This window comes from Spinacia oleracea, chromosome 4 (genome assembly GCF_020520425.1).
Source record: "Spinacia oleracea cultivar Varoflay chromosome 4, BTI_SOV_V1, whole genome shotgun sequence".
In the NCBI taxonomy this organism is placed as follows: domain Eukaryota; kingdom Viridiplantae; phylum Streptophyta; class Magnoliopsida; order Caryophyllales; family Amaranthaceae; genus Spinacia; species Spinacia oleracea.
Genome location: NC_079490.1, coordinates 545657 through 571096, shown reverse-complemented (window position 1 = coordinate 571096; position 25440 = coordinate 545657). Strand labels below are relative to the sequence as shown.

At 36.9% G+C, this 25440-nt stretch overlaps 5 protein-coding genes across 6 annotated transcripts; 4 read left to right on the top strand and 1 right to left on the bottom strand.

The window, feature by feature from the left end:
- The first annotated feature begins 8227 nt into the window (after positions 1-8227).
- Positions 8228-9615, top strand: LOC110797352 (non-specific lipid transfer protein GPI-anchored 14). The gene is made up of 2 exons (XM_022002458.2): positions 8228-8820; positions 8921-9615. The coding sequence occupies exons 1-2, from the start codon at positions 8472-8474 to the stop codon at positions 9169-9171; spliced, it is 600 nt and encodes a 199-aa protein (XP_021858150.1). The 5' UTR covers positions 8228-8471; the 3' UTR covers positions 9172-9615.
- A 149-nt stretch (positions 9616-9764) lies between these two features.
- Positions 9765-11238, top strand: LOC110797353 (non-specific lipid transfer protein GPI-anchored 14). Its single transcript, XM_022002460.2, has 3 exons — positions 9765-10347; positions 10630-10728; positions 10878-11238. Exons 1-3 carry the CDS (start codon positions 10002-10004, stop codon positions 11012-11014), a joined length of 582 nt encoding a protein of 193 aa, XP_021858152.1. The 5' UTR covers positions 9765-10001; the 3' UTR covers positions 11015-11238.
- A 1712-nt stretch (positions 11239-12950) lies between these two features.
- Positions 12951-16008, top strand: LOC110797350 (uncharacterized). The gene is made up of 2 exons (XM_022002454.2): positions 12951-13520; positions 15614-16008. The coding sequence occupies exons 1-2, from the start codon at positions 13041-13043 to the stop codon at positions 15659-15661; spliced, it is 528 nt and encodes a 175-aa protein (XP_021858146.1). The 5' UTR covers positions 12951-13040; the 3' UTR covers positions 15662-16008.
- Positions 16009-16792: 784 nt separating this feature from the next.
- Positions 16793-19941, top strand: LOC110797349 (uncharacterized). 2 transcript variants are annotated; one of them, XM_056842919.1, is made up of 2 exons: positions 16793-17902; positions 18591-19941. In XM_056842919.1, exon 2 carries the CDS (start codon positions 19068-19070, stop codon positions 19704-19706), a length of 639 nt encoding a protein of 212 aa, XP_056698897.1. In that variant the 5' UTR covers positions 16793-17902; positions 18591-19067; the 3' UTR covers positions 19707-19941. The 2 variants fall into 2 exon arrangements, with proteins under 2 accessions (XP_056698897.1, XP_021858145.1); XM_022002453.2 differs by having other exon boundaries at positions 17280-17902; positions 18591-18777.
- A 33-nt stretch (positions 19942-19974) lies between these two features.
- Positions 19975-25047, bottom strand: LOC110797348 (F-box/kelch-repeat protein At1g55270). Its single transcript, XM_022002451.2, has 2 exons — positions 24342-25047; positions 19975-21755 (listed from the first exon to the last, which is right to left on the bottom strand). Exons 1-2 carry the CDS (start codon positions 24402-24404, stop codon positions 20505-20507), a joined length of 1314 nt encoding a protein of 437 aa, XP_021858143.1. The 5' UTR covers positions 24405-25047; the 3' UTR covers positions 19975-20504.
- Between the last annotated feature and the right edge of the window lie 393 nt (positions 25048-25440).

Sequence of the window (25440 nt, the reverse complement as noted above, 5' to 3'; positions counted from 1 at the left end):
TCCGCTTTCTCCCTTTTCAGATTAAACCTCTTTAGAATATAGAAATCTATCAAAAACAAACTCACGGAGATGTTGTTTGTCCTTAGAGACCATTCCTCCCGTTAATCTTTGGAATGTTTGCATGTTTGCAGGTTGTTTGTTTTAGGTTGTTTTTTTCCTCTTCCTTGTCATTTTAGCAATGTGCTTTCTTCTAAGAGTCTTTGGTGCGCCACTGGGAGTAATCTCGTGACTCTTGTCAAAACATGATTGGGCATTAGGACGAACCGAGAAAGCATGAGATGGGCCATGGGCAATAAAAGTGCGCCATGTGTAGAAAAATGAGATGGATAAGAATATGGAGATATAGGTTCCTAGGGCATTTGTTATAATATTAAATAAATATTTTCAGACTCATCGACTCTTAAGTTTATATACCTTACCAACAAGCTCAAGTTCAACAATTTCAATGGTGTTATTAGAGTCCCCTGAACTACAACTCTCATCAAATTCAAAAATTGTTCATCCATTTCTCTCTTCCTAGCTTCTTCCTTTAATTGCTCTTTTACCTTCTCCGATCCTTATCTTTCTTTTTCGACCGCAAAACCTAACACAACATTAGGTAGAATGCAATTCTCAAGAAATACATCAATATCTCGTTCGTCCATAAAACTCCCAAAGCATAGTATATAGATTCGAAGTTTGTTCCAACTCAATCCAAGGTGACAGGGGACTGATATACGCCAAGATTGGATTAAGGAGAGGAGAAGAACTTTACTTATCCAACTCATTTTTCAGAGACTCCAATAGGAGATTCATTTCATAAAACGCAGGACTCTCCACAAAAATATCATGCACCATTATGAACAGTCAACCACTAAAAACTAGAAGCAATTTTTTCTTAGCAACTTAACATAAACAATTCACATAATAGTACAAACTACAATTAAAAACTAATACACAAAAACGTAAACAATTGATTTTTGAATAAAAGAATAGGAATTTTCAATTACTTTGGACATTCTTAAAAAAAAGATAATGTTATTAGAAATGTATACTTTATTTACCAAAAAAAATATTTGAGGGTTATAAACTTATATCAGATAAATTTAAGTTGTTTTAGAAATTTAGCAAACCTAGCATAAATAAACTAACATCAAATGAAACAGAAAAAAATCTAATTGTGTTAAAATTCAAATTGTGCTATCCTTGATGTCCAAAACTCGTTAATGATATACTTATTCCTAAACACTACGTAGCTTTAATATCCCTAGAATATATCTCCTAAAGATACAAACTTATATCTCTCAAGTATGTTACAGTAGTGTTATCACAATACATGTCCCCATTATCGTAATACTTATGTTAATAGAAATATATATACTAGTAAAATATAGTTTGTAGGTTATATCGGATAGATTAAGTTGTTTTAGACTTTTAGCAACCTGTCATAAATAACCAACAACCAAAGAAACATAAGGCATCCAAAGGTTTCAAAATTGTATTTGTGCTACCCTTGATACCCAGATAACTTTCCAATATATACAAACTATATCTCCCAAATATGTTAATTTTTCATCACAATATACATATCCAGTATCGCAATAGTTAGATATTTTAACTCAAAGTATCACATAACAGGTTTTTTTATGTCCCTGCTTATTTCTTTTATGCACTTTCATCTCTAGGGTCACCCATATCGTTTTGAATCGGGGTATAGCTTAATGACAAGGGAAATGATTTAGGAACATCCATATCTTGGAGGGGGAGGAGATGAGGAGATCCCAAACTGCAAGGGAATCTCAACCATTTAAACCTTTACCGAATACAAAACAACTACCATAATGCCTGACCTGTTGGTTGAGGGTTTACATCATGAGTAGAAGGAGGAACTCACCGTTAAACTCCCAATTATTGGTGTTCTTTGGATTTTAGGACTGCTGGTTTTAAGTAACCGGTGAGCTATTCTGAATGTTATGAATCATGGTAAGTGGGTTTTTCAGATTGTTTATGCTGAAAAAACGAAGTTGTCGTATATAATACTGTACATAATAATTCTCTGTGTGTCCTTATTTATTTGCTCCTTTTGCATTCTTTCGTCTTCTAAGGTTTTAGAACTAAATATGCATCCAGCTCCACAAGAAGCATCATTTGTGGAGCTGTGGTCATCCTTACGTGAGGTGACAGCCAGATCAATGTAGCCTGACTAGCAGCCCGGTGACATCGTTCAATAGCCACGTGTTGGCTTAGATTTTGAGTAGCATATGTCCTGGTCCAGTTCATTGCTAGTTATGTGTACTGCACATCTTCAGTGTGGCAACTGCAGGATAAGGTAACTTGTTAAGTACGTGTTAGGCTTGATCGTGCCGATAACATCCTAGAGTCCTAGCAGGTTTTGTGCCAAAGTCATGTGCACATCTTCAGTGTGGCAACTGCAGGACATGGTGTAAAAACTAGCCCGAGTTAACTCGTATCGCCCGAGTTAACAAGGTTTTGGAGGCTGGCGATACGAGATATCCCGAGTTGTAAAGGTGTTTTTAAAAACGGCGAGATCTCGGCCGGTTCAACCGATCTGAACGAATTTTGTCCGCATTAAACGTTATAAACCTCACATCTACTCGGTTTTCAGTCGAATTCCCATGTTTTCGACAAAAAGAAAGGGAAACATGAAAGAAATGGAGAAACTCCATTGAAATAGAGTAGAGAACTCCATTTTCAAATCTAAAACAAGAGAGGAGAGAGAAGGTAGAGAAAGGAATTCATTTTAATTATGTCGCGTGTACGGTTTAGGGGAGGGGGACTAGGGTAGGTCCGTAGGTAGTGAATGGGGCTGACATGGGGCTTCTTTTTAAATTTCAAATCCTACGCGACAACCGCGACACGGTCCGCGACTAATGCATTAGTTCCGTTACCAAGACTCCGCGACCGATCCCGCGACCGTGACCGATACCGCATTTTTTATCTATGCTGTAGGATAAGGCGATAAGATAACCCGTGAATTAAGTGTTAGGCTTGATCCCGTCGATAACTCGTTCATTATGTTTGATGGTTGTTTTTTTGTGTTATTTGCGGGTATAAGTGATGAGTGGTTTTTTAATGAGGGAGTTTGGATACATGAGTTGGTTAATGTATGGATCCTTTAAATGAAATGGTTTTATGAGAGTAATGTATGAATTGATATGCAGGAGCTGGAAGTTGAATGGAGTTGTGGATTTTATTCTGGAAGGATTTATAGGGATTAAGTATTATGGTTACACTGTGTACGTTGTTATTTATGCCAAGCAATGTGCTATATATTTTAAAGATATTGAGTTCAAGAGTTTGTTGTGGATGAATTGACTTTTGAAGGAAATATAGGTTGCTGAGTTTTTCATGTTTCAAAGGTGGTAGTAGTTGTGTGTGCTGAGCTGTTGTATTTTTCTGGTTGAGGTGGTAGTAGTAGGAATGTGATTATATTTCTGATGGAGAAAGTAATCTGGATGAAAATTTTGGTTCTATGCGAGAAACATTTTGGTGTTTCACTTACAATTTACTGATTTGTAATTGTGGTTATATTTTATGTTAGTGAGAGTTGGTGGGATTTTGAAGTGCTAGAAGCTACGTTTATTTTGGGGTTTATGGAAAGTACTATTTTGATGACATACTCGAAGTTGTCTTGTCATCTTGTGAAGACTGCTATTTTAAAGATAAGATTGGAAAGAGATTGTTGTTGGTTAACTGAAATTGGAAGGGAATATTGGTTACTCGGTTTACCCTTTCCCCTTCTTATTCATTTCCTTTCCATTTCTTTTCTTAAATTTATACCAAACATGCCCTGAAAGTGTAATGCGTGTTTTAGGTTTTGAGCGTGTTATGTGATGTATGGCTTGAAAATGCTTTATTGTTATACGACTGCTGTGATTCTTGCTGTTGGCACGCTGACATAAGTGACATTTTATGAGAAATTAGGCTGATGAATTCTGCACATTGATTTAATTGTTATTTTGGTGCATTGGAGCATCCAGAAACAAGAAGGTGATTCTTATTGATGTGGTCTGTTAATTGAAGGATGGAATTCGCGTATCTAACTAAAGAGCAATAGGAAGCATGGCCATTGGCCACACAACATATAGAATCCTTTTTGTCTCTTTCTTTAGTGCCTCGTGTTTTGCTCTAAACTACCAGTCCTGTATATTGAAGTGAGGGAACCAAAGTTTGTTTAGATGCTATTACACGTGCATGGGATGGGAGTTGTGAAATTGCTTGCAGGTTTAAGCTCCATCGCCCTTTGGAGTTAGACATATATGGGTTCAGAACTTCAGATGTGCTGAGTTATATCCTCGTTTCTTTTTGCAGAGAATTTTTGCTTCCGACCTTACGGTAGTATTGATTCTGATGTGATCATATACTTCTTCATTAGCTTGTAGCCTTCGAGTCTATATTTCTGTTAGGCGAGTAGAGCATGCTTTGAACTGGTGAAGGGTATTACAGGAAAGGTTTAAAAAAATAAGGTTTAAGATATTGGAAGTACAATTTTCTGTTATGGTGTATATCATGTTATTTATGGCGGGTAATGTGTTATTTTAAAGGTACAAGTGGTAAAACTTGTTGCAGATTTATCGACTTTTGAAGGGAGCCTGGTTGCTGAGTTTTGTGTGTTGTTCTATGACGACGGGTTTTGTTTAGAGTGGAATACGATTATCTGTATGATAGAGTTATTAAAAACATAGATTGAGGTAAATGTTGTCGAGCTTATTTTGGGGAATGTTCTAAATTATTAAAAACAATTGGATGAAAATTTCGCTTCCTTTTGGGAAGTGTTTTAGCTTATTGTTCTGCTGTGAGAGTAGATGGAGCCTTTGAGTTTTACTGGTGTTAATTATGTGGTTTATGGAAACTAAAGTGCTGAAAGTGTACTTGGAGTAATCGTGTGAAGATTTCTTTCCTTTAAGACTACTTAGGAGTGTGTGACACCTTAATTGACTTATCTATGAGATCTTTTGAATGCAATGAACAAAATAAGGGACAATTATAATAAATAATGTAGGTGCACTAGTTGGAAGTTGTTTAGAAAGTTGATCATTATATTATATTCTGAAAGGATTTACAAGTATGTATTAAATGTTATTTTTTACCTTTTTATTCATACTTGATTGCTTATGTGGCTCGTGTTTGAGCCTTGAGTGCAAGTGTTCTTTGTTTTTGGCCTATATGAGTGTAGAAGTTAGCTAAGGCATACACCCAATTTGCTTGAAATAATGTAACTTGAATTCTTGATCGGCTTTTCTGATATGATAGGAACGTAGGATCCAAAGTTTCTGAACTTTGATTTCAAAGTTGCTTTCTAAAATAAGGTAGTCTTATTTTTCGTTTCTGTTCTTGTCTGATTTAAAATAAGTTGGAAGAACCAGAAACAGTGAACTTAATATGGCATAAGGTATGACACAAGGTTTTCCTCTTCTCATCTAGATGAAGTTTTTGTAAGTCGTATGAGCAAAGGATTATGAATTGGCTGGATAAACTTTGACTTGTTTACGGAATAAGATTTTACTTCTGAAGTGATGTAAGTGTTAAATTTATTTTTGTATCTGTTTAGCTGTTCTGTACATCCTTTACATCATGATTAGAAGTAGGAACTCACCATTAAACTCCCACTTGATTCTTTGTATTATGGGCGTTCTTTGGATTTTTAGGACTACTGATTTTAAGTAACGGGCAAGACATTTTGAATGCTATGAATCACACTTAGGGTTTTCCAGACTGTCGATGCTGAAAACACGAAGTGGTTAATTTTTTAGATAGGAGAAAACATAAAGTATAAACACTATGTACTACGTATATAATGCTGCACATAATAAATCTCCGCCCGTGTCATTTTTTTATTTGCTCCTTTCCCTTTCATTCTTTGTCTCCTAAGGTTTTAGAACTTGAATGTATGCATCAGCATCACTTGTGGACCTGTGGTCACCCTTACGTGAGGTAAAAATCAGATCAATTTAGCCTGACTAGCATCCCTGCAACATCGATCAATAGCCACGTGTTGGGTTAGATTTTAAGTGAGCATATGGCCTGGCCCAGTGTTATTCTGTGGAAGTCCTGTGTACAGCACATCTTCACCTTTGCAACTGCAGGATAAGGTAACTCGTTCATTAAGGGTTAGGCTTGATCGTGTCGAGAACATCCTAGACTCCTAGCAAGTTTTGTGTCCAACTCCTCTGCACTGCACATTTTCACCGTGGCAACTGCAGGCTAAGGTAATTCGTTCATACTAGGCTCTTATGTTACTTGGACTCTTCATTTTACCTCATGTATCTATGTAGGATCCTTAACAATCAGACATGGGTATGACACTTTATTTTGGACCAAAAATATGGATCTTTTTTACAAAATAGTCGAGTAGGACACTTTGATACGTACCCGTGTCCGACATGGGTTACCTGAGTCCGAGTAACATATATTAGGCTTGATCGTGTCGAGAACATCCTAGACTCCTAGCAAGTTTTGTGTCAAAGTCCTCTGCACTGCACATCTTCAGCTTTGTAAGGGTAACACGTTCATTAATTCTTAGGCTCGTGTCGAGAACATCGTAGACGTACTCCTAGCAAGTTTTCGTCTACGTAAGTCGAAATGTGATGATAAGAGGCTTGTTATAGAATTGAATAGGTGCTACGGCTACCATGCTAGTGCTGCTACTCCAGCTATGATGATAAGTGGATAATTAATGATTGGTACATGATAACATCTTATTTAATGCAACTTTCCCAACTGTTAGCGCCACCTTAATTAACCTCCCACGGCTCTCAGCATTCAATATAAACAAATCTTGTTTGGAATACATACTCACTTCCCTACCAGATTTAGATGAAACAGGATATACTCCACTACATAATTACTATATATAGATGTGCAGGCTGTATTTGGAAGTTTCTGTACGCACTTCAGAAAATGCATGATAATCAAAATAATTGAAGGTTTTAGGAAAATGTATATAATCTGAAATAGGAATTAATGTGTGTATATAATATTGCTCATGAAATAGGAGTTAATGGGTGTATGTAATGTTGTTTGATAGACGGAATAACATGTATTCCTCCGTATTTTTTTTAAGTGTTACTTTTTGGCAGATACATAGTTTTAGGAGCTTTGAGTTGAATTTAATAAACTAGTATACAAGTGGGGTAGTGGATTAATTATTTATTGTGAGAAAAAGATGTGTGAGACGTTTGGGACCATGATCGGGATCCAAGATCGGATTTTGTGCAACTAAATAAAAAAATGATAAGACTTGTATTCTCTATTTTCTGTGTGGAATATTGTGGAAATTAGTTTATCCATATCTTTTTAAATAATATCAGGCCATAAGGTTGTGAAGACAAATTCATGGTTCCAAGTCCAACATAGGAGGGAATTATTATCTTTTTCCAATTTGGATTTTACAATAGATCCCCTCACGGGTTGCTTGGACAAACATCTTTCCTCTGAAATTGGACTAATTTCTTCCCTTGGAACTATCTTCATTCTGGCTCCCACGTTGATAGATCCCTTCTACTAGATACAAAGAAGTCATCCACTATGTATCTATATTCTATCTAAGACAAATATAATCCATTATCAAACATATCAACATCTGAGATAGAATATTACGAAGTAATTACTTCCATAAGGAGAACACCCGTCTTGATAGGGGAATAAAGGAAATCTTAATGTGAATTGAACCCAAGCCTCCCGTCTAAAATCCGAGAGAGTTGCCAGCTTAGCCAACCTAGGCATCAAATATGCATATGTTTTTGTTAGGGCATGATGTCTTGTTGTTTTACACATCATAGCAGAAATGTGTAGTTATGAATTATTTTTAAGATTAGGACTCTTTAAGTCTCACTATGGCATTACCTACCCCATCCTCTTCTCACAGACATACTGATGTATTGACAATTGACAATAGTTGCTTTTGCCAATTGGTTGGTGGGTCCTATAAATAAAAGCAACACTTGGTGCAACTATTTCGAACAAAAGAAACACATAATGTGAAGGCCAAACTGTCTTCTTGATAGGTCAAGTTCCACACGAGATTCAATCTCATGCCATGAGTATCACCCACTACTTTAAACAACTAAGATAGTTGACATTCACGATATAAGTAGAAGTGATATAATTGCCCGTAAGAAATAATTTTGTTTGGCACCCTTATATTTTATTCAGGCACTTAAATTTTTGAGACACGTATTGAAATTTGTAATATATAAAAACCTATTAAATCACCACACTATTAGAGTCTTTGTAACTGATTTTCTTTTCTTGTAATCTTTTTTCTTTCATCTTTCCGAATGTAGTTGGAATTTAGTTACGTAAAGACTATGTTTTGTCACTTGATGGGAAACTTATTAGCCTTAGACCAAACATAATTTTTTTTAAGGAGAAAAGTAAAAGGAAATGGGGGGATGGGCATTTAATGTGCCCACTCTGTCTCCCACATTTATAAACCGCAGTTGCTCCATTGAACACTACTTGTTCAAAAAATGGCAAGAAGAGCACATAGTAAAGGAGGATTACTGTCAATTGTAGTGCTTCTTATTCTTGTAATTGAGTGTTTTTGTGACATAGAAAAGGATAAACAAGAGTGTGCACAGCAACTAGTTGGGATTGTAACTTGTCTCCCCTTTGTTGGTGGTCAGGGTAAGGCTCCAACCCAAGATTGTTGCACTGGACTCAAACAAGTAGCCAAGGATAACAAGAAATGTGTGTGTATCCTAATCAAGGACCACGATGATCCTAGCCTCGGCCTCAAGATTAATGTTACCTTAGCTCTTGAACTCCCTCAGGCTTGTCGTATACCTAATGCTAGTCAAAGTCTTACTAATTGCCCAGGTACGACGTTGTTTTTCTTGTACTTATCCGACAACTTGTGTACCACTCGAATTTAATTGCCGTGTTTGATGCTGTTGTATTATCTATTATGTGGTTACAGCTCTTCTGCACTTGCCACCTACTTCTCCTGAGGCTAAGTTGTTCACTGATTATGCTAAAGCTTTGGCTAATTCCAATAGTACTACTCCAGCTTCTAGTGGTGGTAGTGGTGGTGGTGGTGGTGGTGGTGGTGGTGATGGCAGAACGAGTGCTAAGGACACTAGTGATAGTGCAAAGGGGAAGAGGTGGTTGGTGGTTCAAATGTTTTGTGGAGCCTTGCTTTGGTGTTTTGTCTCACACCTTGTCCTTTAACATGATTTAAAAGGACATTATTATGTTCAATTGTTCATTATGATGTGCTTATAGGTTAAATAGATGTATCATTGTCTTTTTTACTAGATTTTTTTCGCGTTTTCAGGGTCTTGAAAATTGAAAATTATTAGGTGCACCCGGGTACACCGTGCACCCAAGGGTATTTTTATGCCCATTGGTGGTCCCTACCACATTTTCTCCTCATATTTAAGGAGAAAATGTGAGAGGGTGCACCGTGCACCCGGTTGTATGTAATATGCTATTATGTTATTGTAATCTCTGCTTGATTTAATTTTAGTTCTGATTTCTGTAAACCAAATGGGATTTGATCATCTGAACAATGGTAGTAATTTTTTTTAATATAATACAGGGGTCTTGATTTAGTAAAGTTTGTAAAGGGATGCTCTTATATTTAGTGTATGCACTCTTTAATTTACAGTTTCACCCCTATATAGTACATTGCATATTGCATTACAGAGGCCCTAACAGGTGAATTGATTGATATGCAAGTATGCAACTAACTCGGGGCTTGGCGTGGCCTATGTTTTGCATATCTTTCTTCTTTCTGAATATAGTTGGAATTTAGTTACGTTAAGACTATGTTTTGTCACTTGATCGGGAAACTTTTATTGAAACTTATTAGCCTTAGATCAAACTTATTTTTTGAGGTGAAAAGTAAAAATAAGTGGGGATGGGTTTATTGCATTTAATTTCATTGTGCCCACTCTGTTACCCTACTGTTTGCCAACTTCTTTAATTGATCATTTGGATACCTTTTTGCGCACACTTATAAAGCGCATTCACTCCATTGAGCACTACATATTCACAAAATGGCAAGAAGATCAACACACAGTAAAGGAGGATTCTTGTCAATTGTAGTGTTTCTTGTTCTTGTAACTGAGTGTTTTTGTGACATAACCAAGGATAAACAAGAGTGTGCAAATCAACTAGTTGGTATTGCAACTTGTCTCCCTTATGTTTCTGGTCAGGCTAAGTCTCCAACACAAGATTGTTGCATTGGACTGAAGCCAGTTCTCAGGGACAGCAAGAAATGTCTGTGCATCCTCGTCAAAGACCGTGATGATCCTAGCCTCGGCATCAAGGTCAATGCTACCTTAGCTCTTGAACTCCCTCAGACTTGTCATTTACCTACTTTCAGTGTTACTGAATGTCCAGGTAACATTATTTTTTTTATTTGTCTTTTAGATATTATTATTATTATATGAAATGAGTAGAGGTGATCAAAGTTTGGGCCGAAATGGGTTTTTTTGGGTTGGGCTTGGGTTTTGGTCTAAAAATACTTGAGGCTGCCCAAACCCTCACTTTTTCAGGTCAGGTCGGGCTATAGTTGATCAAGTCTAGAAATGAGCATGAATTTATTGAATCTACATCCTCTATCGCGCAATTTATGTACCACTAGCTCGGTTTTTTTTATGTTATTATGTTATGTGGGTTCAGGTCTTCTGCACATAGCACCCAATTCTCCAGATGCTAAGGTGTTCAATGATTTATCTAAAGGTTCTCCTGCAACCAATAGCACTGCTCCAGCTTCTAGTGGTAAGCTACTGTCCTCCATAAAATTAATTAAAAAGTATTAATCTGTGGTTAATTAATCCACAATTACCATAATGGAAGAACAATTCTGCCTGAAATATATAGAAGGTGAAGTTGATTTCATCATATTGAAGTAATGATCTTGGTTGCAGGTAAGTCTACTGGTGGTGGTGGTGGCGGAACGAGTGCTAAGGACACTAGTGATAGTGCTAAGGGAAAAAGGTGGTTGGTGGTTCAGATATTTTGTGGAGCCTTGCTTTGGTCTTTTGTCTCACACCTTGTCCTTTAACATGATTTAAAAGGACATTATTATGTTCAATTGTTCATTATGCTGTGCTTACAGGTTATAAAGATGTATCATTGTCATTTTTACTCGACTTTTTTTTCGGTTTCCGGGGTTCTTGAAGGTATTATGTTCTTGTATTGTCTGCTTAATTCAGTTATTAGTTGTGATTTCTGTAAACCAAATGGGGACCTGATTATCTGAATAATGTTAATAATTTTGTTTTAGAATACAGTCTCAATTTAGTAAAATTTGTACTGGATTTTACAGTTTTGCCTATATTGTGGCTATCCACAGAGATGCCTCAATATGAAGACTTTTCTTTTGCAATAGACAAAGCAGTATGGACAATTCGAGATGGTATGGTTATTCGTGTGTGATTCTCGACACTGACATGTCCTGAATTAACGGATAGATGTTTAGATCAAAAAGTTCAAATTTGCTATTATGAGTAATTTTCTTTTCTTCTTGTTGGTGTTATAAATGTACCTATATGATCCATACCTGTAAAAAGATGCACAATAATGCCTTTGTTTCATAAACTTCAGTGTTCCATAAATAGTGTGGTTGATTGGTGAGTCTGAAGTCTGAACTGCTTTGTGCTCACAGAGTTAATATTGGGATGGAACTTGCAGATGAGTAAGCCCTTAGGTAATGCAATAATGGTGCATGATTGAAGATCTATCCTTCATTATTGTTGCTTTTATGGGTTACTGGCACATGGCCACATACTTTTCCTATTCTTTAAGTAGTTGTTGGTCGTTGAGATATTAAATTTACTCGTAAAGTATCTAGTATTTCAGGATCTGCTTAGACGGTTATGAATCATTATCAGTTGTCCGTTTTTAATTTTATAAATCTTGAAAGTTATATCGTATGATTTCAAAATTCAAAGGCGAAATCGTTAGCTTCTGGGCTGCCACCGCCAGACCACTCGAGCATCTTATGATTTAGTTTGAATTATAAACTTAAAAATTGTCAATACTAATAATTGTTTTTATGGTTTCCATGTTAATACAAAATGATTACTAACAATCCTTAATAAGTCTTATTAAAAAATGGAGGGAGTAAAACTAGTTTTCACTATCACACTATGCACATTTTTCTTCTATCTCAATGATCACTTTTTTTATAGGTACTCCATAGAGTATTATTTAAGGGGTATTGTGATTTGTGACCAACTATGGAAGAGGATTTATTGATAAGTGAAATTAAAGTGAGATAATCTTACAATTATAGAGGTTGGAAGTATGGCAGGGTTGATAAAAACATACTGTGAAATTAATAATGTGGAATTAGTGATTTTATTATTATTTTCCTTACATTAACTCTCATCAACTACTTTATATTTTAAGATTTAGGCTTAATCATAAGTATGAATCCTACACGATTTTACTAGTCCCTTTAGCCAGCTGTCATGTAGCAAAAAGATGTGCTTTATTTTTATTAGAAGTCCTAGTATAATTAGAATTTTATTACAAAGTATTTGTATGTATAAAGGGCATATATTATTGTGTAATTATTAACGTGTGATTGAAATTAATAGCGGTTTGAGTTTTGTTATGAAATGTGTTACGCATGAGAGTATATGTGAGATGCTTATTCACCCATACTAGTGTTTCTAATTTAGTTTATGTTTTAATCTGTTTGATTATTATTTGATTTTATCTACGTTCGACTCTAAATTAACATCGAAGTTTATAAAGTCTGTTTGACCGATCAGAATCATAATCAACTCTTTGCTCAAACTAAATATAGGGCTAATTACCACATTGGCCAACAATATTTTAAAATGTCAAGTTGTGTCAATCTTATCTATAAATCATTAGCTGACTAATGCCATCATTTGGCCAGTAAACTAACATTATCGTCCACCAAATCAGCTTTTGGACTTTTCAGTTTCACTAATCAATATTTTAACCCCATTTTCCTTTTCATTTTCTCCCTTAAATATTCAAATTCAGACCATCGATTCTTTTCTCATTTTCTCTCTCCTCTAAAAAACGAACAAAACCTTCAACAACCATCATCAATGGCGTCTGCAAAACCCTACCTCACCGTTTTCTCTCTCCTCTTCATCACCATCTTCTCCCTCTCAGAATCCTCAACTCCTCCTTCCGTCTTCGAAATTCTCCCCGAATTCGGCCTCCCAAGCGGTCTCTTGCCCAATTGCGTCCACAACTACACTCTCTCTCCTAAAGATGGTCGATTCACCGTTGACCTTGATACGAATTGCTATATTCAGTTCGATTACTTGGTTTACTACGAAAAACGCATCACCGGAACCCTAAAAATGGGGTCAATTACTGATTTGAAAGGGATTCAAGTCAAGCGACTCTTTCTGTGGTTTGATGTTGATGAAATTAAGGTGGATTTGCCTCCTTCTGATTCAATTTACTTTCATGTTGGTTTGATTAGCAAGAAGCTCAGTGTTCATCAGTTTGAAACTGTTCATTCTTGCCGTGCTTCCAATTCTCGTGGCCATCTTCGTTCTTGGAACCAAATGTTCGAGGTATAATTACTATTATCATCATTTATTGTCCTTGTTTCGATTTTAATTACGAATTTATTGATTCTTGATGCTGGTTATGTTACAGATTGTGAAATTCTATAGCTGAATTGAATGGATTGATTATATAATTTAGGGTTGACTTTGGTGGATGATTGTAGATCAATAAATTATTCAATTGCTAAGTTTATCTTTTGTTTATTGGTCAAATTTAGGTTGATTTTGTCAAATAATGAGGTAAAAGAACAGTCAAATCTAGGTGGATAAGATAAGATGTGAAATTGTTGTTATTGGTATGTCTACAATTGGCATCATTTGTTTTCTTAAGTAATCTTTTAAGGTTGCTTCTTTCTAATTCCATTCCATCAATGTTTGATTTCTGTTAAGCTAAATTTCACCCATGAAGTTGCCAATTGGAAATTGTAGAACCTGCTACATGTTGCTTGCCGGACTCTGCTGCGTGACTTGAAAATTTGTTATGTGTTCTTATACATTTAGGATTGGCGTTCTGCTAATGTTCAATCAACCCAATGCTATACTATTCTTAGTGACAGAAGTTTATAAATCCTGATCACTGTGTGTTGATAACTCTTGTTAGAACACAATAGTTGTTATTAGGAATTGAGAAGCATGTCTTCTGCTAGTCTTTCTTGCTCACATTTGGATATAATATGGGTTGGTGCTGAGGCTGGATTTTGTAGTATTTTCTGCTTAAACTTTTCGTGGCTACTTACTAGATTGTTTGGTGTTCGCATTACTGGTTGACTTGAGGACATTTTAATGTTGCTTATTTCTCATTTCTACTAGAGCAATATTTTGATCCGTGCTTATGGCCTAAAGTACTGAAATTTCCAATTGATGAACCTGTGTTTCATGTTACTCTCGGATGTGTTTAACTATGATTGCTCGTGATAGTATAGAGCCATGTGAGGTTAATGATACCGATAACTTGTTTAAATGTGCCAATGTTTTTGAAGGAAACCGTATACGTGGTAAAATACATCTTGTTTGTTTGCATAATGTGGATTGGCAATCCATCACCAAAAAGCTCAGATTATCCAATTCAGTATAATTGCTACTGTTGTATTTTTTTAATGCTGACAAAGACAGAACAACTCCACTCTTGATGATCTTTGAAATTCTTGTTAAAAACCTATAGCTTTTATCAGAAGTATGTCTCTTACTAACATTCCAAGGATGTGGGTTGGTACTCTTGGTAGTGACTAGTGAGGTCGATCATTTTTTTGTTACTTTCTGGTTGAAACTGCAAGGGACTTTGCTTTGGTAGTCTGTGTTGTTCTTGCATATTCTACTTGCATGAGAAAGTGCTCAATGAAAATTTTGCAAACCAACCTCCCGTTAAGGACTTGAAGTAAAAGACAGATTGATATGGTCAGTTAGGAGAATTGAAGCGAAGTTACCTTATTGAGCTCAAGTTTTCACTGGTGTTTCAGAACTTAATGCATAGATATCAATGGTTATTTTAGTATTGACAGATTGACAATACTGCCTTGCATAATCAATTACGGTAAAGAACTAACTGAGCGGTGCTGATTATTGAAAACAAGGCTATACAACTCCACTGTTCTAAAAAAATTAAAGCCTAGTTACCTTATCATTGATTTGTACTGATAATGGACATTAGACTTCAGTTGATGCACTTAAGCTCCGTTTCATAAGGTGTAAAACGTTTTCATGGAAAACGATTTCCCCCTTTTCAATCATTTTACGTCGTTTGGTTGGGCAAGGGATGGAAAACAATTTTCCGTAACTCCATTTGAAAGAGAGGGAAACCCCTTTTTCTTTTTACCTCCCTCTCCTTTCTTCCCCTCAATCTTCACCATCTTCTCCCATTTTCTTTAAGGAACCAAACAAGGAAAACTAGTTTGGAATTGTGTTTTCCCTTGGAAAATCATGTTACAATGAAAAACATTTTACACCAAACCAAACAGAGCCTTATTGTTGCGTTGTATACATCTGCTACTTCTGTATGGTTAACAGTAGTTGTTTGTTTGCATTAATCAGCTTAATCTCTGTTGTACTGCTTTGCTTAACAAAATCACTCTCTAATCTCTTTACCTTCTTCTGATCTGCAGCTTCCACCACCTATTCATGGAGAAATCCAAATGCTGCTGACTGAATAGACACGCATCGATCACTTAGCGGTGATGAAAGAAGCATAAAAGGTTACTTTCTCCCGTTTTCGTGTATGTAGTCTAATATAGCAGAAGCTGAGATGGCCTTGCCGTAAGACGGAAGTTTGGTCTCCAGGCTGCTTAGAAATTTAAGTATAAATATGTACATCACCCTCGTGCTTCGAGGGCTTTTACACTTGCTTGTATTGCTGTGCTATTAGTGTAGATTTCTTCTCTGATGAAACTATCAGAGAATATGTAGACCAGTAAAACCCGAGATTATGTGTGTAGAACAACTTATCCTGTGATGTATCTTTTTAGCATCCAGGAATCTATTACATTTCTGCTTAAGGTAATGAGTATGCTTTACTTTCAACTTGTCTGATCCTGTGGGCCTAAATGGGTCGGGCCCACACCAGACCCCACTCTGCATCTTGTCAGGCTGGGCTGAAAAGTTCAAAATAGGGCTCAGGGCCACGGGCTTGCCTAATTTTACTAAATTTAGTGTGCTTTGTCGTGTCGGGTCGAGTCGCGCCGTGCCTTGTCGTTTTTTTTCCCAAAAATATGTGGCCCAGGGCCGCCCCACGACTCTGAGCTTGTGACGGGTCGGGCTGTTTTGTGATGGGTCGAGCCGGTCACAGCCATCTTTATATACAGGGTCATATTCCGGTTTCTCTTTACCATTTTTATCTCATGTTGAGGCTGATTTCTTGCACAACCAAGGGTTTTGCTTTTCTAAAAACATGTTTCCCATCCTAAGTTTTTCTTTCACTATGCTCTAAAAGATTTTGATTAATTCTACTGAGGTATTTGTTTGGGTCGGGTTGGGCCGGCTCGGGAAGGGATCCCCGTGCCCTTCCCTCACTCCTAAAATGTCTAATCCGCAAACTCGGACCGGGTTACTCCCGGATAGGTTCCGGATGTACCCACCCATCATCTTGCCTATAAAAAAGAAAGGGGATTTGGTTGGCCCAGCATTAACTTACAGTTTGAATTATTTGTCCTTGTACACCAAACTCTTGCTAAAACATTTAGGCTCGTGGATCACGAGTATGCCGTCTAGTCTATATTATCTCATTTATTTCCGTTTAACCAACACAACAACTCCATTCTTTCTACCAACAAAGTAGCTTATAACAATGACCGTTCTATCCGGATGAGTAGGCCCACATATGGCCCACGTGGCTGCAAATGAACCGAGCCGATCTGAGTTTTACCTTGTTCGAGCTAAGCTTGATAAGGATTTTCATTGTTCGATCTTAACCGAGCTTTGTAATTTGTTGGTTGAGCTTTGTTCACTAAGAATTAGGATGTCTCAAGCTTGGCTCGAGCCTGCTCGTTCAGCTCGAGCTTGAACCCTGGTGTGGGCCTCGTGCCTGGCCGGTCTGTGTCTAGAATGGGCTAAGGGAAAGTCGTGATGTGTCGCTCTCTTGTCTCTTCCGTAAATGAGACCCACGCACGTGATGTGCTGGGGTGGATCAAGCGATGCTAGCGGGCTCCGTTACTAATTTAATTATCGTTTTTTGTTGATTGCATAAAAAAAATAAGCGCGTGCTGATGTTGAGTTTTTAAAATAGTGTACACCATGGCCCATCGCCGTGCCTCTCATGTCGTGTCGGATTTACTACGGGATCGGATCGGGTCGGGGTCGGTAGTCCACCTACTGGCCCATGCCCATCTCAACTTATATTACAATATTCAATAGAGGATATAATTATATAATATAGTTGTCCTTCATTAAGAACATCGTGGTTAAATGTTATGGGTGGTAGAACAAGCATGACTTCCTTGACCAAAATTTCTCCCCTCTCCTTCATCCTCATCCTCCTCCACTCCCACCACCACCCCGCCACCGCGACCGCCACCACCACCATCTACGAAATCCTCCCTATATTCGGCCTCCCGGGCGGTCTCTTCCCCGACTCAGTCAAGAACTACACATTCTCCATAGAAGACGGCACCTTCGCAGTCGAACTCGAAAAACAGCAGCCTTGTTACGTGCAGTTGGAAGATTACATGGTCTGCTACGATGAGCTTATATCAGGCACCTTAAAGATAGGATCAATCACTAATTTGGAAGGTGTTAGGGTGAAATGGCTAATGATTTGGCTTAAAGTTGATGAGATTAAGGTTGATTTGCCTCCTAATGACAACATTTACTTGCAATTTGGTTTAGTTAACAAGAAACTTGATGTTAATCAGTTTAGAACCATTCATTCTTGTACTTACCAGGATAAGTTGATGTTCAAGGTATGTTCTTTCTCTCTTTTCCTTTTAAATTAAATGATTTAATTCAGACATTCAGTTAGTCTCTTATCAAGTCGTCTGGCGCTTGTCTGAGATGGATGACATAACATGTGGTCTGTCATACTCACTCTATCACATAATATTTTCATTTGGTGTTGTTCTTTCTCTTTTTTTCTTATAAATCTCACTTGTGGATTAAATTATTTAATTCAATTAATCTCCTATCAAGCCGCCTGATACTTGTTTAATTGTCATATCAAGAGGTGGATGACGTAACATGTGGCCTGACATACTAACTGTCATACGGTCTCTTACAAAAATATGTATATTTAATTGGAGAAAACAAATTGCTAAACAAATTGCTTGGTTGAGTGTAAAATATGAATATGTGAAGTTGTTGTCAAGGTCAATATCTTGAACGTGGCTCATTTGTAATACTTCTAAAATAAATTAACTGTTCATTGTTAGGAAAATACTACTAGTACAACCATATTGCTTGCCTTGTTGAAAAGCAACCCATGTTGTAGTTACCCTGAAAATTACTCTCTTTGTCCGAAATTAGTTATCATGAGTTTAAATGATGGACCAACCGTTAAAACGCAAACTTAATGCTCATTTTTCTATATGGATAAATGACAGCCTAACCGTCTAAACGCAAACTTATTAATTGTTCATTTTTCTGTATGGGCAGAGGCAAGGCCGTACAACTTCATCAAGCTCGAGTTGATGAATGATAATGGCAATTTATGCTATCGAATGAAGACGTTGTAAACTACTTCTTGAAGAGTGACTTTTGATAAAGAAAAAGAGAAGTGTACATTTTAAATACTCTCTTGCTTCTCTAGAGACTCTGCAATAGTGGTTTAAAATTATACAAATTTGTCAATAATTTGTTAATTATGTATTGTTATTATAAAATTAATTGGATAAAATGTTAAAAAAAATAGAAATCGAATTCAATTAAATTCAATTTTGGTAGACACAAATAGTCTCTAAATGAATAATATTGTAGCATGATTTTATTTCAGTCACAAAAAACCATTCTGATACATTAAATAACTAACTTAATCGACATCCACTAATAATTCATACTGGGCAAGTGAATAGTTTGAAGTGATTGACACGTAATTAGTTTCATAAACCTAAACAAAACGTAAAGACAAACCCTATGTGTCCTGAAAAAGTCAACAAACACTTGTTGCATCATCATCAATTCATGGCTCTTTCATGGAGTTTTCAACCTTCAACCTCTTTCATCATCATCATCATCCTTTCTCTCTCCTCCCTCTGTATCTCAAATCCTGACCATCCATCAAACCCAATCAACGGTTCCCATACTTCCCAAGACATCCATGACATCCTCCCAGAATTCAACCTCCCAAAAGGTATAATCCCAAATGCAGTAAAATCATATACTCTATCTTCCAAAGATGGAAGCTTTACTGTAAAAATGGAACACCCCTGTTATGTCAATTTCCTTGATGATCAACTTGTTTACTATGATAAGGTTATTAAAGGGAAGTTGAGTTTTGGGAAAGTTTCCCATGTTTCAGGAATTCAAGCTAAGAAGCTTTTTGTTTGGATTCCGGTTTCGGGTATGGAAATGGATACAGATTCGGGTATGGTTGAGTTCTATGTTGGGGTTTTCAGTCAGAAACTTCCTGCTAAACAGTTTGAGATTATTCCCACTTGTATGAACAAGGCAAAGGCAGCTTGTTCTTCATCATTTGACTCTGTTCTTAATTTAAGATTAAGATTCAGATCAAGATCAAAATCATTCTTGGTCAACTACTACAACCCCCTCTAATCCCGCAAATTAGAAGCTACACCCGGTGTCTGATCTTTCTTTTTCCTGCTTGAGCAATGTATACTGTGTTTAAATATTTTTACTTTGTTTCAATGTAAGTTTCGATGTATGTTCTGCCAATTAGAAGCTACACTCGGTTGCATGTATGTTTTAATGTATATTTCCCGTCAAAGGAAAATGTATGTTTCATTGTTTTCCATTTATGCAAATGTATATACCTGTTTTAGAAGAAAAACATGCTGTCAAACACAGAAGAAGAAAAACACAGTTACAGATACGAAATGGAGTATTATTAATCATGACAAAGATGCAAGAAGAGTCGAGATTTGTGCAATTCGACATGATATTCACAAAAGCATCTGCAGAATCACTGCATGAGAGTTGTTTTAATGTACTACTACAATACTACATAGACCGAATTAAGTTTAAGAATTCTGCAAACAACTGCAGATTTCTTCCTACAGGATTTTTACATATCCATTTTGAAACAGAAGCTATATCTCAACAAATAGAAACTGATAATACTGGTAAAAACACGAACGTTTGCTTACTTTCAGGGTGATGGTATTCTGCTTTCTTCAATGCTGTCTGAATGCGGAAATTCTCTTCACAATTTGGAACAAAATGTACAATGTGAAGGTAACAAAATGCAACGAAAACAGCCCTTCGAATAGGATGAGCAGCAAAAAATTTAGGGTTCTGAAACTGACAGAACCTCGAATGAATTTTTTTTTACCATAGAATTTGTAAGATCATAAAATGAATGAATTCTAATACCAGAAGAATGGTATTATGAATTCATGCTTGAAGAACCTGACAATGAACAATATGAGTCTTTAAACCACTGCGGCCCGCAATGCTCGACAATATATTAGTCACCATTGTCCTAAAAGGACCTTTCCCACCAACATTCTCCCATAAATTTGGATTACTCTCCACTTGTTTATCCGGGTTTGAGACATCAACTAGACTAATACTCATGTTATTACGGATAATGCAAAGCTTACCGTTAAGTGGAATGAGTGCGGCAGCCTCTAAAGCTCGGGAACTACCAAGGTGGAGTTTACTGTCTATAAATTTAACCCACGAATCAGCTTCCTCGTTGTACACCCTAAGTTTGCACCCGTCTCTACAATCTATAGAGTAAAGGTGGCCGTTCATGGTTGTGCTTGGATTCCTCCAACTTGAAACCATCCCGTCAGTTACGGGGCTCCATGAGCTGTTTTCGGGATCATAGGATTCACTCATGACTTGACGGTGAGAACCTAGTCCCTTTAAGTACCACTTCCCGTTGTACACCACCCCGATGAAAGGGACCATCCCGGTGGTCATATCCGTAACGGAGCTCCACCTGTTTCTATTCGGGTCATACACCTCGGCTGAACGGAGAGCTCGTTGGATTCCTTCACATTCACCACCAGCAACGTAAAGGCAGTTATCTATGACACAAGAACCAAAGCAATGGCGCCTCCGAAGCATGCTTGGTGCCGGGTGCCATTTATTTGTCCTTGCACTGTAAAACACAACACGTCTCATAGAACCCCGAAGTGGATCTTCACCTCCGAATAAGTACAGGTGGCAACCACTTAGAACAGCGCATCCGAATCCCCGGGCTTCAGAATACTCTACGGGAACGGGCGGAAGTGGTAGCCAGACTTGATAAGTAGGATCAAAAGCATGCCATGAGATTTTTCCATCACGGTCCCTTTTCATGACATATACCCACTCTTCGGCCATACCAAGGTTTTTCCTTAGAGAATAGTAGTAGTTTCCAGCTAGGAGTCGGTGCCATCTTTTGCAAACTAGGCGGAGCTTTCGATGCTCTACTCGGGGGACTCGGATGAGACAAGCAATTGCCAGGTCATCAGGGAGGCCGGGCAAGAGAGGTGGTTGAACACGGGTCCTCTCCCTGCGAGAGTTCTTTTTCTTGTGGGCCCGGGGATTTATATCGGGCTGGATACAAATCTTTGACCCGGGAACAAACCTTCTTGCACCGACAACCGTTTTTAAACTAGAGTCTACCTTGCAATAGCATGATACGGAATCGACCTGAAATATTTGTTCACAAATGAGAATCCGAGAGATAAAAATAGAGAGCAACTACAAAAACAGAGCATATATACCCTAACTACAAGGAATTTGCACATCAAATAAATTCAAACAGTAAGCAGACAACAAAAATGTGATATGACAAAATTAATTGTCATACTGGAATAGTATAGCTCTTGGTATGCTTTCTCATTGGTAAAACACTTCATTAAATGATAAATCTTCAACATCTGTTATCTGACACATGAAAAGACTTACTGGAAAGAAATAGCTGAAAAAGCATGTTAGTCCTATCTTTTAAGATTTAGAAACCTACAGATGAAGCGTTTGGGAGAAGAAACCAAAAAAACTTGAGATTGACGTAAATAGTGCGTCAGCACCTGACCAGCAGCCATAAGGCCCATAACTGATCCATGGAAAATGATATAGCAACATAAGACAATAATGAGAGATGATACAAGGCACACTTGCTTCAGAAAGGAATGGTCACATGACTCACATCAGGTGGCCGTGTCCATAACAGAACATTGAGATAATGAGATCATTCAAACTTAGAGAAATCTAGCCACAGCATTTCCAGTCCAAGTAATTTAGCAGAAAAAAATGAGAATGAACATACAAGCAACTGTCTAGCTCAGATTCTTCAACAAGCCCAATCAAAACAGATGTGAGATAAGAATAATGCAGAAGGTGGAAAAATTTAGGTTGTTGAATGATTTGAGCAAAGAGATTTTCGGTGTTTTATGGCAGCAAAAGGAAGTAGTTGAAACCGATAATGAACATGAAGGTGTAGTCAGGAGAAGGTTCTATAGAGAGTAAGTATGTTTATTTTTGAAGGGTATGCCGTATGTATGTGAGTTTATGCTGTAGCATAGGCATCACGTGCTAACTTGAGAACGGTTGCTATTGGCTGTCGTAAGTGCTCCTTCGTATTAACTTAGAGAAGTCTTCACAGATTCTGGATGACCGGCCATAGGTAAGTTGACCTTTAACTTCAGACATAAATAATAGCAGAATGGTAGATTTCAACCACTCTGTTGCTCTGCATACCTTTGTTGGACACTTGAAGCCCAGTTCATGTAACATAGGCTACTGGAAGTTGGAACCTAGGAGACAGTTTTTAGAGTGAAAAAGCACATAAGATAAATTCAAAGTAGTGTTTGTCAATTCACTCAATTGTCAGTACACCTCCGTATTCCAACCTCATTTCCCCATGTAGTGAACTCGAGTTAAATGTAGGCAGAAACTCTGCATAAAAGTCATGCTACAAGTCAAGGAAACCCAGAAGGGATGTACTTGAACCATGCCAGGAGTTACTCTAGAACCAAATAATGCTAAATTAACCCTGATGAGTGATGAATCCTTGATCTAAGTTGATAAGTAGTCTCTCTGATCAACTTGCTTCGGTTAAATTACAACCGTGTTTGGCAAATAAAAGTTAGGAGCAGCTGTCAGCATTTATAGTTAGCAATTAGCATATACAAAGTAGTGTTAACAGGCTTAATTAACAGTAGCAGTTTTGTAAAAAAATGTTGGTAAAAGTAGGAGTCAGCATTTCACCAAACATGCCAAACATTATATTAAGTTGGTCATAGGCTCAAAGCATTTTGCAGATTAACAATTTGGGTCCAAATTGACATACCCCAAAGGGCCCAGACAGATGAACTAGCATTAAACTTGGTCAAAATGCTAAATACTGGTAATATGAATGCTGTTTACCAAACATGGCCGTAGATGAACAGTACCTTTTGACAATGAAATGTCTACTTGTATTGCTCTAGTCAATCTTGTCCTGGCTTGTGTACTCAACTCTTTACTAAAATGTGGTATTATGTTTCATTAATAATATTATCAAAAAGAATTTACCAACGAAGATAGAAAGAGAAACATAAATTATCACACTCACACGGCTCAAATCGCATATTGGCACCCCTATACAATCAACTTACTTTACCTATGGATGAGGAACAGAAATGAGGTAATAAAAACACCCAACATGTACACTCACATAGCTATAGAATCATGTAAGAAATACCTAATCTAACAGTTCTTTATTACTCAAACTCTTCTTAATAAAGTTTCCAATTGGTTTCAAATGATCACACTCAAGTATATATTCATTTAAGGTGGTATGGCAAGGTAAATTGGAGAGTTGGGGCGCCAAGGGAACGATTCGATAATTGGGGATTGGCCCTTCTCCAATCATGCTAGAGTAATTGTGCAAAATGGAAACTGAACTCAAAATCGAACAATTCAAGGTATCGAAAAATTCCTTCTTTTTCAAGAGAATATGAAAACAGATTCCAGTATATTGCAAGTATCTATGAGTTTTTGAGCAAAGAAGGGAATCTGGAAAAGAGTACAAAACCCATCAAAATTGAATAATCTGAGCCTCCAAAATTAAGTTCCCTAGATAAAAAGGGTACTCCCTTTTATTGCCATTTTTCAACAACACACACCAATCAAAATTCCACACAATTCACCCAACAAAGTACCAGACATTTCAGCAGAAAATGAAAAGATAAAATCATCCAAACGTTCCATAAATTTGATGACAAAATAGAAGAATTTAAGCAATAAATTTACCAGAGGAGCTTGAAGACGAAAACCCCTATGAGCATTTGGAGACTCTTCAGCACCTCGTTCCATGTCCAGAATTCAGAAGCTCAAATTTCATAAATGGGGGGAAAATACTTCCTTTTTTCCTTTCTACCAAAAACCCAGAAATAAAATCACAGATCGAGTACAATTTCAGCTTCAAAGTATGAATCTGATCCAAACCCAGCTGATAAAAACTGATTAACTACCCAAAAATCCTCCCTTTTGTTCTTAATTTCACAGCAGATGTAAATTAAACAAGAAGAAGAGGGTTTCAACTTTCAAGAAAACGTGAAAATTGAGGTTTTTAGTTTATCTCTCAAAAATCAACACTCCAGAAAAAGGGGGTTAAGCAAAGCAATGCATAACTGAAGATATTATTACAGCTGGGGATCACCCACCTTACAATCTTACATCACTCAAATTTTGACATTTTGAATTTCCTTTTTCTGAAAACAAAAAAGGTGGAATGAAGAGAAAGTGTGAAATTAGGCTTTGCTAATTGAAAGAATGAATGGAAGTGTTTGTTTGTTTGAATAAAAGGAATTAAATTAAAGTGACTGGTAATCTGGTAAGGCAGAGGAGTTAGTATAAGCTACTGTATTAAAAAGTAATTAATGAGATCTTAAATAATCTTCCTCATAAGTCCAACTACTACCAGAAAAGAAAACGAATGAACTTTGGCATGTCATCACCATTGGTCCCTCTTTTTTCAATCTTCTCTACAATATGGGTCAATATCCTATGGGTCAAACAAACCCGCCTTATTAATTGAATCTTTATAATATCTACGGGTTTAAACTCCTGGATTATTATCGTTTAAGAATTAAGACGTTATCGGATTAGGTTAATTAGTCTTTATGAAATGGTTGGGTGTTGTATACGTGAGATGACAAAATGTGTGTACATGACGTGTTCCTTATGATGTAGGATGTGTAATGTTTAGTTTATTTTCACTATTACGAGAAAAATATGTCTAGATATGACCAAATAACTGAATAAGTTCTTACAAGGTCAGATGTAACAATTTCACGAAGGAAAAAATAAGGATAGTTAAATACGTATAGTACAATTTACAACTGGAAAA